The sequence below is a fragment of the Babylonia areolata genome, chromosome 3 (assembly GCF_041734735.1).
Source record: "Babylonia areolata isolate BAREFJ2019XMU chromosome 3, ASM4173473v1, whole genome shotgun sequence".
NCBI classification, from domain to species: Eukaryota; Metazoa; Mollusca; class Gastropoda; order Neogastropoda; family Buccinidae; genus Babylonia; species Babylonia areolata.
This window is the reverse complement of record NC_134878.1, coordinates 49,197,747-49,211,503: the sequence shown is the minus strand read 5'-3', so window position 1 is coordinate 49,211,503 and position 13,757 is coordinate 49,197,747. Positions and strand designations below refer to the sequence as shown.

General features: G+C 47.1%; 1 protein-coding gene across 1 annotated transcript in view; it reads right to left on the bottom strand.

The window, feature by feature from the left end:
• Positions 1–13,283, bottom strand: part of LOC143280603 (uncharacterized) — a 19,452-nt gene extending 6,169 nt beyond the window's left edge. The window contains exon 1 of the mRNA XM_076585314.1: positions 12,079–13,283. Within this exon, the coding sequence (XP_076441429.1) occupies positions 12,079–13,273 (1,195 nt within the window). The 5' untranslated portion in view covers positions 13,274–13,283. The remainder of the gene's footprint in view (positions 1–12,078) is intronic.
• Between the last annotated feature and the right edge of the window lie 474 nt (positions 13,284–13,757).

The following is a 13,757-nucleotide window of genomic DNA, read 5'->3' as shown; positions in this document are numbered from 1 at the left end:
AACAGATTTCTCTGTGTGAAATTCGGGCTGCTCTCCCAAGGGAGAACGAGTCGCTATACTACAGCGCCACCCATTTTTTGTATTTTTTCCTGCGTGCAGTTTTATTTGGTTTGTCCTATCGAAGTGGATTTTTTCTACAGAATTTTGCCAGGAACAACCCTTTTGTTGCCGTGGGTTCTTTTACGTGCGCTAAGTGCATGGTTTATCGTCTCATCCGAATGACTAGCGTCCAGACCGCCACTCAAGGTCTAGTGATTCGAACCAGCCCGTTCAGATTCTCTCGCTTCCTAGGCGGACGCGTTACCTCTAGGCCATCACTCCACTGTTATTTTTTGGGAGACCATCCCAAACCCCGACTGTCCTGAAGCCCGCTTGGCCGAGAGAGTCGGTGATGTCACTTAGGCAAGACCACTCTCCACTATCATCAAATTCTAGCTGAGATATTCGGGACAGCTTTTCTTGTTTTGAGGTCACCGTACGTATCTCCACACTCCGAGACATTCTAATTATCCTGTCCTGAACATGTTTTTGTTCTTTGGCAGGAACATGTTTTCGTTCTGTCTGTCATTAAAAGCGTGTCATTGTCGCTGTCACTGCCTTGTCTGTCGTCAGTTTCTTGGCGGATGTCACGTGTGCGCGTGCCGGTGTAACAAGCCAGATCTTACCCCCGTAAGAACTGGCCTAGGCAAGAGTTTATCCCCGTAAGAACTGGCCTGGGCTACATCTTACCCGGGGTAAGAACAAGCCAGGGATAAGATCTGGCCTGTTACACCGGTATGCGTGTGTGGCCCATGTTTGTCTGTGACATGTTCTTTGCGCAAAGATACGTTTACAAGTTTGGAGAGGCAAAATAGATGAATGGATAATTAGATAATTCTTTTAAGTACATAAAATCCCCTGCATGTTTACGCCAAGACAACAACAAAGACAAACAAAAACCCTTGCCCATCTACGCTAAGACAACAACAACAGCAACAACAACAACAACAAAGACAAAAAAAAAAAAAAGCACTGTCATAGCTAAATCGCACAATCACACATGATTTGGCAACAGAATATATATATATATATATATATATATATATATATATATATATATATATATATATATAAAGTGATTATTCACTGAATGGGTGTAACAACAGCAGTGTCTAACAGCTGTCGACAAGCTGTCATAACCTGTGAGAGGACTTGACAGCTCCTTCACCCCAACCCCCCAACGCCGAACCCCCCCCCCCCCCCCCCCCCCCGGGTGGTGAACAGGTATCATGACACAGCATAATCACCGTCTTATTTATCCTACCAACGGAATGGGGGGAGGGAGGGGGAAATAGATAAATCATATGACCCGAGTTGCATTTTATGCGCGTTCATTGTCGCATCTGCATTGTCTGGTGTGTTTTTTTTTTTTTTTGGGTTATTGCTCGGGACATAAAACTTCCACGGCACTCTCTGGAACAGTGAACCATTATTAAGCCCGAAATCTTCACAACAATGCACACAATGCGCAGTACTGTTGTTTTATATTCGTGGTAAAACTTTATTCCATTTTGATGAGTGCCATGTTTTGTTTTCTGTTGTTGTGCTTTTTGTTGGTTGGTTTTTTTTTCGGGGCGGGGGGTGGGGGGAGGAGGGTTTGGGGGGGGGGTGGGTGTTGTTGTTTTTTTGTTTTGTTTTTGGGGGGTGGGGTGTGTGTGTGTGTGTGGGTATTATGACCTACTTTCGAAAGCCACTATCATTCCTCAGTCACACACACACACACACACACACACACACACACACACACACACACACACACACACACAAACACACACACACACACACACACACACACACACACACACACACACACACACACACACACACACACACACACACACACACACACACACACACACACACACACACACACACACAACAGTGTGTAGCTGGACTCAAACCCCAGACCCCGTTATCACGTGGTGACCGACACGCTCGCAGCTTTGCTCTATGACACAGCAGTACTGAGCCTCTTGTAACTGGTCCACATGGTCTCTGCTTCCAAGTCGTGACTGTGAAAAGGAAATGAACGATCTGTCCCCCCCAAAAAATGAAATGTACTTCAACTCACTGCTTATATGACAGCCCTGGCCCTGCAGACGGCTGGGCTACTAAAGCCAGAAAGTCACTTCAGACCATTCACCAACAACGTTCTTAATTCCCGACATTAATAGAAATCTGAACTTCATAAACAAGGAAATCAATCAATCAAGCACTGAATGAATACAAAAAAAATAAAATAAATAAATAAAAATCAATGATATAAAACCGTTCTCTACAGGAAGTTTACATTTTTGTATAGTACTTTCCAAAGTACTTTTGACTGGTGGAGTGATGGCCTAGAGGTAACGCGTCCGCCTAGGAAGCGAGAGAATCTGAGCGCACTGATTCGAATCACGGCTCAGCCGCCGATATTTTCTCCCCCTCCACTAGACCTTGAGTGGTGGTCTGGACGCTAGTCATTCGGATGAGACGACAAACCGAGGTCCCGTGTGCAGCATGCACTTAGCGCACGTAAAAGAGCCCACGGCAACAAAAGGGTTGTTCGTGGCAAAATTCTGTAGAAAAATCAACTTCGATAGGAAAAACAATTAAAATGAAAAAAAAAGGGGGGTGGCGCTGTAGTGTAGCGACGCGCTCTCCCTGGGGAGAGAGCAGCCCGAATTTCACACAGAGAAATCTGTTGCGATGAAAAGAAATACAAATACAAAATACAAATAAACGAATCCCTCATTTATTACTGTATCTTGTACCTTGCACAGCAGTGGGTGAACAGTACTCAGAGTCTTAGTTTTACGTGAATGAGTTACTTTGAATATGAAGCCATGTCGGTGAGGATGGACCGGGGGCGGGGTGGGGAGGGGGCGGTGTTGTCATTTACCTTGGCTAATAGATATACTAACATATGATACCATCACAAGTCATTTTCGCCAGAAGTCCGTCACTGATTGATAACAACGCAAGATGATGTTTGGATGGTTATGTGTAATTAATTCATCTCTTCATGCATGCTGATGATTTTTTTTTTATACTTTAAGTATCAGCAATTAATGGAAGATAATGGACATTATTGTGTAAATCATTAGGTTCGGTTCCAGAAAGATCGAGAGCCGGGGAGAACAAGACGAACCTTCATACTGAATGTGCTTAAATCTCCACCGCGCCAGAGAGAGAAATACATAAGAACGTACTTACAGTAAATTTCAGATCACACACAAACAGGATTCAGAGAGAGAGAGAATGAATGAATGTTTAACGCATTTCTGCCATGGGCACATATACATATATTGGGATTTGGAGGAGGGGCGTGGGGGGGGGGTTAATAAGCAATGAATGAAAGATACTATACCAATAGACAACACAGAGAGAGAGAGAGAGTGAGAGAGAGAGAGAGAGTGAGAGAGAGAACTAGACAAGATAAAATTCTTCATTTTCGAGGATAATAGATAAGCACTGATGTGGGTTTGTATTTTTCATCCAGTCCCCACCCTGAACAGGGTCTACACTACACGACACAACACAGACAGAGAGAGACAGACAGACAGACAGACAGACAGAGAATGAGACAGACAGACAGACAGAGAAAGAGAAAGGCATTGGATCAGATTTTTTTTTTTTTTTTTTTTTAAACACATTCGAACAAAGCGCCATGTGACGTCTGGCGTGTGACTACAAAGTCCCCGCGCGCCAACAAAGGGTTACGTTGTTTGGTTTTCACTCACTGCCGACGTAGCTCCGATTGGAAACACGACGCTTCAGTGTCAGGTTAGGTTAACCTCTTCTTGTCCCTACTTCAGCCCTGTGCCTCGCTGGGGTGTCAGCCGGTGCAGCGCTATCGCCATTGTCTTCGTTCAGTGTGACATAGCGGCGGGTGTGTAAAGGTTAAACTGGTGGGGGGTTGACAGCAGAGTAAGTACTCTGTATACACACTGCTTCAGTGTGTTCATCGTGCTGATGGCTGGTGGCGCGCGCGCGCGCACACACACACACACACACACACACACACACAAACTATACTGACAAACAGTAATGTTAAAACAGTACGCTGTTATAATTTATTACCATCAGCAAAAAATGCAAATGCCTTTTTTCGATTTATTCCGTTTGCGTCGCGTCGACATCCGGTATCAGCAAAATGGCTCGATGTTATTCACATTCTGTTTGTTGGCTTAGAGATCCTTGCAGAGCAATATTCTCTCACACAAAAACAGTTCACTTCCGAACAATAATAGTAATAATGATGATGATAATGACAATAATAATAATAATGATGATAATAGTAATAATAATGATGATGATAATAATGATAATAATAATAATAATAATAATGATAATAGTGATAACAATAATGATAATGATGATGATGATGATAACCCCCAAAACGAAAACGATTACCAAAATTGGTGTGCGTGCCCGAAGAAGGGTGATCTTAGATCTTTGTGTTGCGACAGGAGGTAACACAATACAAAGTAGCACAACACAATACGATATTCGTATTTGTATTTGTATTTCTTTTCATCACAACAGACTTCTCCGTGTGAAATTCGGGCTGCTCTTCCCAGCGCCACCCTTTTTTTTTTTTTTTTTTTTTTCCTGTGTGCAGTTTTATTCGTTTTTCCTATCGAAGTGGATTTTTTTTCTACAGAATTTTGCCAGGAACAACCCTTTTGTTGCCGTGTCTTTTACGTGCGCAAAGTGCATGCTGCACACGGGACCTCGGTTTATCGTCTCATCCAAATGACTAGCGTCCAGACCGCCACTCAAGGTCTAGTGGAGGGGGAGAAAATATCGGGTGGCTGAGCCGTGATTCGAACCAGCGCGCTCAGATTCTCTCACTTCCTAGGCGGACGCGTTACCTCTAGGCCATCACTCCACATACTATACGGTACGGTAGAGTATAGTACAGTACATGACAGAATAGTACAGTACAGAACAGCATACAAGGCCAACATATATATATATATATATATATATATATATATATATATATATACATACTGTATTGTACTTTATATATATATATATATATATGTGTGTGTGTGTGTGTGTGTGTGTGTGTGTGTGTGTGTGTAAAGTACAATACAGTACAGTGCAATTCAGTACAATACAGTACGATAAAATACGATACGATACGATACGATACGATACGATACGATACAATACATACAATACGATACGATACGATACGATACGATACGATACGATACGATACAATACATACAATACGATACGATACGATACGATACGATACGATACAATACATACAATACGATACGATACGATACAATACATACAATACGATACGATACGATACAATACATACAATACGATACAATACGATACGATACATACAATACGATACGATACGATACGATACGATACAATACGATACGATACAATACGATACAATACGATACGATACAATACGATACAATACGATACGATACGATACGATACGATACAATACGATACGATACGATACGATACGATACAATACGATACGATACAATACGATATGATACAATACATACGATACGATACGATACAATACAATGCTGCGATGCTTACATCCCTGATCTAAAAATGATCATGCATAACGATTTACGTTGGGTTTTGGTGGTGGTGGTGGTGGTGGTGGGGTTGTGTGTGTATGTGTGTGGGGGGGAGGGTGTGGGGGGGGGTTGTTTTTTGTGTTTTTTTCCCTCTCTCCTAGCCTGTTATTCTCCTGAGAGGACTATGGACTGTGTAGCTTCGTGACGTCACTTGTACACTGACTGCAGAAAGAAGGCCAGAGGTCAGCCAAGCATGAAACGAGCGCCAAAAAAAATCCAGCCCCAAAACTGCATTACGACAATTACTTCTCCCGAAAGAGAAAGAGAGAGGAGTTGATAGGGCAGAAAAAAAAGGGGGTTTTTGAAAGGAGAAAGGGGGTTTTGTGGTATGTGTTTTGGGTGTGTGTGTGTGTGGTGTGTGTGTTTTGGTGTGGGTTTTGTTTTTTATGTTTTGGGTGTGTGTGTGTTTTCCGCCCCTCCGTCCCGTCCTTTCTTTCCGGTCCGTTCCTTTTTTAAATTTGTTCATTTGTGACCCGGGGTTATCATTTTTTCCCCTTTTTCCATTTCGGTTTGTCAAAAACTACACAAAAAAACTGCCACAAAAACAACACTTTTTTGCCAAAAAACAGATTTGAAAATAATTAAAAAAAATTTCGATGGGGTTTGGCTTCATTTTTTTTTCCCCTTTTTAAAACAGTCTTGTTAGATTTTTCAAACCTTTTAAGGTTTTTAAAAAAAAAGGGGGAAACGTTATCACTTTATATATGTTATACGTACCAAAGTATCTTTTTGTCGTTAAGACATCGGCTTTCTATTGTGTTTGATCGACAAAGTACATCAGAGTAGAGTGCACTAACAGGCTTTTCTTACTTGCTATCATTAATGCATTGACATGAGTGAATCGAGTTTGATGAGGCTGTTGTGCATTGAAAGAGTTAAAGCAACTCTTGCTGGTTAGTATCAACCACGTTCAATTTGTGCTTTGGTAGGTTTTTTGGTTTTTGGGGGTTTTTTGTTTTTGTTGTTTTTTGTTGGGGGGGAAAGGGGGGGAAAGGAAAAAAAAAAGGAATTTTGAATGAAAGGCGGGGGTAAAGGGGGGAAAAGGGAAAGGGGAAAAAAGGAAAGGAAGAATCAAATTGAATGAAAGAAAAAAAACCGGGAAATTTGTTTTTTTAACCGGGGAGAAATTTAAAGTGAAAACAAAGTAACAAACCACTTTTTGTCTATCTGTTGTTGAAATCTTTTTTTTCCTCTGTCTTTGTGTGGGGTGTCTCATCTGTCTGTCTCTTTTCTCTGTCTCTCTGTCTCGGGTTGCGTCTGCCGGGCCCTCTTTCTCCTCTCCCCCCTCTCTCTCTCTCCTCCTCTTCTCAGGGGTGAAACGCACGCCAGTTTTTTTCTTTGGAACATTTTTCCCCCCTTCAGGGATTTTTTTTTTTATTTTTTTTTTTTTTAAAATTTAGAACTGCCCCCTTCCCCACCCCCCCCCACAACATCCCCCCCCAACAACATCCCACCCCACACATACTCATCCCAAAATAACAAGCACGCAAAACGACTACACACATACACGTACGCATACAAAGAACACCAGCACGCACACACAACCCTCTCTCTCTTTCTCTTTTCTTTTTTCTCTCTCTCTCTCCCCCGTCCCAATCTCATTCTCAAACTCTTACCCCTATTTTTAAAAAAACAATGTAAATAACCCCCTTGAAAATTTTTTTTTGAAAAATGATCTTTTTTTTTATACAATGCTTCAAATTCAAAAAAATTTCCCCCGGGTTGTAAAAAAGTTTTCTTTTTTTTCTACATACCGACCCTTGCGGTTTTTAGCTTTATTTTTCTTTTTGAATGGTTTTTTGTTTTTCCAAAATGAAATCGTCCTTCAGGGCCTGTACAAAAGCAAAATTTTTCCCTTACCCTTTCAAAAGGGGGCCTTGGGGCCAAATTTTAAGGTCAGGTGGGTCTTTTAGATCTGTTTTACGGTAACCGGGAAATCCGAACAACCTGTCAGGGTGGGGTTTTCTGGCGATTTAAACGGAAACTCCCCCTCCCCCCCCTTTCCGGGACTGGGGGAGGGGGGGGGGCTAAAACCCCCTTAGGGGAGCCCAATAAAAGGGCGTCGGTCGGGAGAGCCACCGAAGGCCCATCTCGTCCATTTTGGCTGGGGCCCAATCCCCCACGAAATTTGGGCCCCCGGGGTGTTTTTTTTTACCCCCCGGGGGGGAAAAAGGGCAAAAGTCGGGACCCGGCCCAAAATTCTGGGGAAAAGAAAAACCTTTGGGTTTTAAAACGGAGAGGGAAAAAAATTTACGCAACGCACTTTTGGAGTGCAGAGAAAAAAAAGATGGACACCAATGGGATTTTTTTGGCCCATCCCTGAATCCGTGTACCCCTCCTTCCGTCTTGATTTTGTTTTTTCCCAAAGGGAAAATTTTGTGGGCCCGGACGAAAAGGTGGGGGGTGGGAGGGTTCCCGAAAAAACCCCTTTTTTAAAATTTTTAAAAAACCCCCAAACGCGCAAAGTCCAGTCATCCAAAATAAACCCTTTACCCTCATTTCATCACCCCAAAGCCCTGTGGGCAAAGGCAGGGCAAAGCGACGAAAGCCCCAGGTGTGGGTACACGGCCCAGCCGCCCAGCCGCAGCCCTTTGCACGCAGGGGGCCCCCCGGGCCTTTGGGTCGTTTTTTCTCGACGGAGCAGCGATGGAGTGGGAACCCCTCTTAAACCCGTCTGGGCACCCCTCTTTAGGAATGCACTGCCTCCCTCCCGGGCATAAAGGAAGGGGCTAAAAAAAGGTTTTTGCCCTAAAAAAATTCCCTGCCCATATCCCCCGGGCCCAAATTTCCGCGGCTGGGGGGGGAACCCTAAAATTCAGGGGTCGAAACAAAAAAAAAAGAAAAGAAAAAAAAAAAGGTTCTTTCCCCCTCACCATTGGTGCGGGGGAACATAAGGCCCTCCCGGGGGACAAGAAACACGGACAGCCCCCAAAAAGGGAAAAACAGCACTAGTTGCATTTCCGAACTCGCCAAACAACATTGACATCGCAGCCTTGAGTGAGACTCGGTTTGGGAGGCGGAAAAGGGAAAAACTCGTGAACGGGGGGGCTGGGTTTAAACCTTTTTCTGGAGTGGGGGAACAAAGGGAAGCGAAAAAGCGGGCGTGAGGTGGCGTTTTTTGGGTTTTTTGCAGTAAAAAAAGCACTTGGTTGTGGGGCCCCTGCAACCCAAATGGATTGCTTTTGGGTTTAACTTGTGCAGAGCACGAACTCTGATAACGAACCCCAGTTTTCTGCCCCCCAAACCCCCAACAGGAGTCATGGATGCACCCAAAGCTCAAAGCATTGGATCTCATCGATTCCCTCTTTGTCAGGAAAAAAAGGGATTTTGGCAAAAGATGGGGGTTCCTCGTAACAAAGACCCTGTGTGGGGCCGAAATGTTGGGAAAAGACCAAACGCCTTTTAGCTCGAAGCTGAATATTTGAAAACCCGCCCAAAGACGCCCCCAAACCAGAAGGCTCCAAAAACCCTTAACAAACGCTAAGTGAATAAAAATCTCACAAAAAAATCCTTTGTGGGCTGCTGGAAGTTTGTCTTTGGAAAACCCCCCCTTTTCTGGACAACCAGAATGTGGGAGTTCTGGGGGTGGAGGACCCTGGTGAGCTGATCTATAGTACGTTCAGGACCCTGGAACCCCTGACCAGAAGCACAAAAAAGGGTGGTTTTTGGGTTTTAAAAAATTGGGGGTGAAATCAAGCAGCTTTTTGGATGAGAAAAAAGCCTTTTGCATCCCCAAACCACCCGAGGGAAAAACCCCAAAAAACCACAACCAAAAAAAAGGATTTCGTCAATTCCAATCCGCAGGATGTTCAAACAAAAGTTACGCCAAAAATGCAGGTTTAAATGGCTTGTGAACAAAGCTGATGAGAAAACCCGGGGTATCTGAAAAGGGGACGAATTGAAGGGGGTTCTATGATGTTTTTTAAAAGGAAAGGGCTACGGGGCCCCCCCACCCCCCTTTCCCCGGATAATTTCCCCCCCCCCCTTTCCCAGTGCAGAAAGGGAATTTCCTTGATCCCAGAGGGGAAAAAAAATTTTCGAACGCGGGCCCCTGACACTTCAAATTGGGCTTAAATCGCCCCTTTCCCCCATAAATGATGAAGCCTTTGACCGCTCCCCAAAAGTCCCCACAAAAAAAAACACTGGAAAAGATCCCCAACAAATTCTTTAGGGGCCCAAAAGCAAAACCGTCTGCTTTTCCATTTGGGAAAAAAACCTGCTCAGACTCCATAAAACCCCGAGGCTAAAAGATGGAGGGGACTGTGCTTGGAAATGAGACCCATCAGCCCGTACTAAATATGGGGGAAAAAAAGGACGATTCCCCAGGATTTTTAAAGATGCCCTCTATCATTCACTGGGACAAGGGGAAAGGGGGGGCCCGGGAAGCCTGTGGAAAACCCCGGGGCATTTCCTTGCTCTTTCCCTCCAGGGAAAAATACTTTTCAGGATCCCCACTAAAAACCCCCCTAACGCACACCTGACCAAGGTCATTTGCCGAGGCCAAGGGGGATTCCCCGGAAAAGAAAGGGGCGGAAACCGACATGGGGTTTGCTGCAAGGCAGCTGCAAAAGAAAAAGCAGGGCAAAATTTTTGATCTGTTTTTCCACCCATGTCGACCTCAAAGGGTTCGAAACCAAAGATAGAGGGGGGGATGTGGAAGATCATGGCCAAAATACGGGGTGCCCTCGGAAATTTAATTTTCCCTTTGGGCAGCCCCCTTTCCCTGAAGGCATCAGGCCCCGAGTCCAGGCAATGGCGAAAAATCCCGCTCCTTTTGCGTCACAAATGGGGTTTTTTCCCGCAAGGCGGGGTTGGCTCCCCCCTGTTCAAACCTCATGTTCCCCTTTCAATGCTTACTGATGCCTTCAAAAAGATGGGGATGTTGGGAAATCGGCCCTAAAGTACCGAACAGATGGCAAAATTTTTAATTTAACCCCAGGGAAGGGTTCCCAAACAAAAACGAAAGGCATGACAGACATCCATAGAATTTTGTTTTCTGAGATTGTGCCCTCAAAACCCGGATCTGAAGCTGACAGGGAACTCAAACGTCCCCACAAAATTTTTCCCCCTGCCAAGGAATTTGGCCTTACCACACTGGGGAAAGGGGGAAAAATGAAGTTTCTCCATTTTAGGCCCCGCCCCCAAAGGAAAAACCCCAAAGTTGAGCCCAACATCCCAGTCAACGGTCAGAGCCCCATGCGGTGGAAACGGTTCACATACCTTGGCAGACACTTTTCACGAAATTCGCCACGACGATGAAGGGGGAATTTAGGATTGCAAAAGCAAGTAAATTTTTTGGGAGACTCAGTGCAAATGTCTGGAAACCCGAAGGGCATTTGTCTTGAACCAACCTAAAGGTCTACAGAGCATAGTTTTTCCCCCAACACAAATGTTTGCCCCTCCCAAACTTGGACAGTTTCAACGCATGCCCCAAAAACTGAACCCCTTTAAAACAACCTTTCCTCAGGGAACTACTGAACATAATTGGGCAAGACAGGACTTTCCCAACCCCAGAGGTGCTCGCAAAAGCCACCCTTCCCCGCATCTTTACCATCCTGGGTGCAGTCCCAAATTCGTGGGGTGGGCACGGGTGGGCCGGCGCCATGCCAGACCTTCGGCCCCGCCCCAAAAGGCGCTTCTATGGCGAGCTGCAAACAAGGAAGGAGATCACACAGAGGTCAGAAGAAGCGCTTCAGAGATACTCTGAAAGTCTCTCTAAAGCGTTTGATATCAACCCTGACTCCTGGGAGGAATCTGCAGTGGACCGTGACAAAATGGCCGCGCTGCTGTGCAACAAAGGCGGCCAAGTTGTGCGAGGCCAACAGGACTGCTGCAGCTGGTCTGAAGAGGCAGGCCAGAAAGTCACGGGCAAACAAGCCCCCTGACAATGATATGCCTGTCTTTGTCTGCCCCAACTGTCAGCGAACATTTCGTGCGCAGATTGGACTATTCAGTCATCTGCGCATTCACAGATAGATTCATGAGCATCCCCCCCCCCCCCCCCCCCATCCCCCAGCTGGATGACAACGATGGTCACCATCGATCTCGATGGACACACCACCAGGCAAATATATTTTATGAATAATCCATCTTCAATTCTCTCTCTCTCTCTCTCTCTCTCTCTCTATCTCACACACACACACACACACACACACACACACACACACACACACAATTATCGTTCCCACCCCCACCCCCCTCACCTCCCACATTGTTTTCACGTCGAAAATCCTTTAAGTGATTTGACGTTAATTAAATCAATGACCAAACACACACACACACACACACACACACACACACACACACACACACACACACACACTAACACACACACTAACACGCCCATTCACGCATCCACAACCCCCCACCCACACCCCACACACACACCCCCACACACAAACACACACACACACGCCTACCCACCCACCTTTGAGCGTGTGTCGCAGCATGCTCCAGCTGAGGGCGGCCTGGCTGGTCCTCTTGCTGGTGTAGTTGTCCTGCACATACTGCTTCAGCACGCGCCAGCCTCGCTTGGCATTCTCCACCGTCTGGCGATCCGGCACACGGCGACCTCCCCCCAACATCTTCCGGAGCTTCAGGAAGCGGCTGGCAGCTCCAGCCACCATCATACCCCGGGTGGCCACGGAGGCGGTGGTGGTGGCTCCTCCGGGTGGGTGGGAGTAGTCCGGGTGTCCGTACAGCTCCATCATGGTTTCCTGGAAGGTAGAGCTGGCCTGGAAGGAGGGGCCCTGGTAGCGGGAGAAGAGGTCGCTGGAGTCGTGGATGGTGCGCACGTGCTCCTCGAAGACGTCCCAGGCGCTGGAGACCGGTCCCGGAACACCTCCTGCTCCTCCTGTTGCTGGTGACCCTTTACCCGCCGCCGACAGGCGTTTGGAGTTGGAGGAGGAGGAGAATGAGGAGGAAAAGTCCTCGTGAGGGCCTTCCGTGAGCAGGGTGTTGCTGTTGCTGCTGCTCCCCCAGCCCCCGTTCAGGCCGTGCTGCTGATGCTGCATTGTCGCCGAGGAGTGGTCGGACACGCTCAGTCTGGGTGACTGCGAGTCCCCCCCGCTGCTGCTGCACGTGCTGAGGTCTTCCGAGCGGGACGTCAGACGCCGTCTCCTGCTGGGCTGACGGCTGGACATCGCCGGTCGGCTTCCTCCTCCTGTTGATGGTGGTGATGATGGTGATGGTGACGATGGTGATGGCACCGCAGCTGGTTCCGTCCGCGTCATCTGCTGGGCTCGGTGGTGATGGGGAGTAGGACATGGAGGAGAGCTGGTTCGGACTTCTGCTGTGGAGTCACCAACACCGTTCTGGTCCCGTGGTTTCAGCACAGCTCTGCCCTTGGTGTTGGCCGGGGGGGATCTCTGTCTGAGGCTGGGGGCACTCTTCGGGGGCACGTGTCTGTGGGGGTGGGGGTGATGATTGTTGTGGGGAGGGACGCTAGTTCTGCTGCCGGAGACGGGGGACTCGGGGCGGTGGGTGACGCCGTGCCCGTTCTGCAGAGGCCGTGTGGCGGACTGGGAGCGGACCTTCAGCTTGGATAACGGGGAGGAAGGGGAGGAGGATGGGGAGGGGGGAGGGGGTCGGTCGGGCACGTCACCGTTGTCGGACTCCGTCATGATCGTGTGGGCTGTCCAGGCTGATGGTAGGCACTGCTCTGGCCTGACCTTGACCCTGACCTTGACCCCCTCTCCTCACAGCCCCCGTCTCCCGCACTTCCCCCTCCTCCTCCTCCTCCTCCCTACCACTCTCCTTCACGTCGTGCAGGTTCAGCCTCAGATGGGGCATGCCCGTTTTGAAAGACGAGGTGGGCATGGCGAGGGAAACATCCACCCCTTCTTCTGCTGATGCTGATTCTTCTTCTGCTGCTGCGTTCTTGGGCAGCAACTCCTGTCCCACTTTCACTCCAATGTAGAGTGAGCTTTTTTACGTTTATAGTACTCCGTTGTCTTTCTGGTCAACCATACTATACTCCGTTTCCGGCCCTGAAGTTTTAAACTCGGTCTCCGTCTCTCTCCCTTCCTCCCCCTCTCTCTCTCTCTCTCGCTCTCTCTTCCCTCTCAGCTTTCCGGAGCGATAATCGATCACTTAATCTCTCCTCAC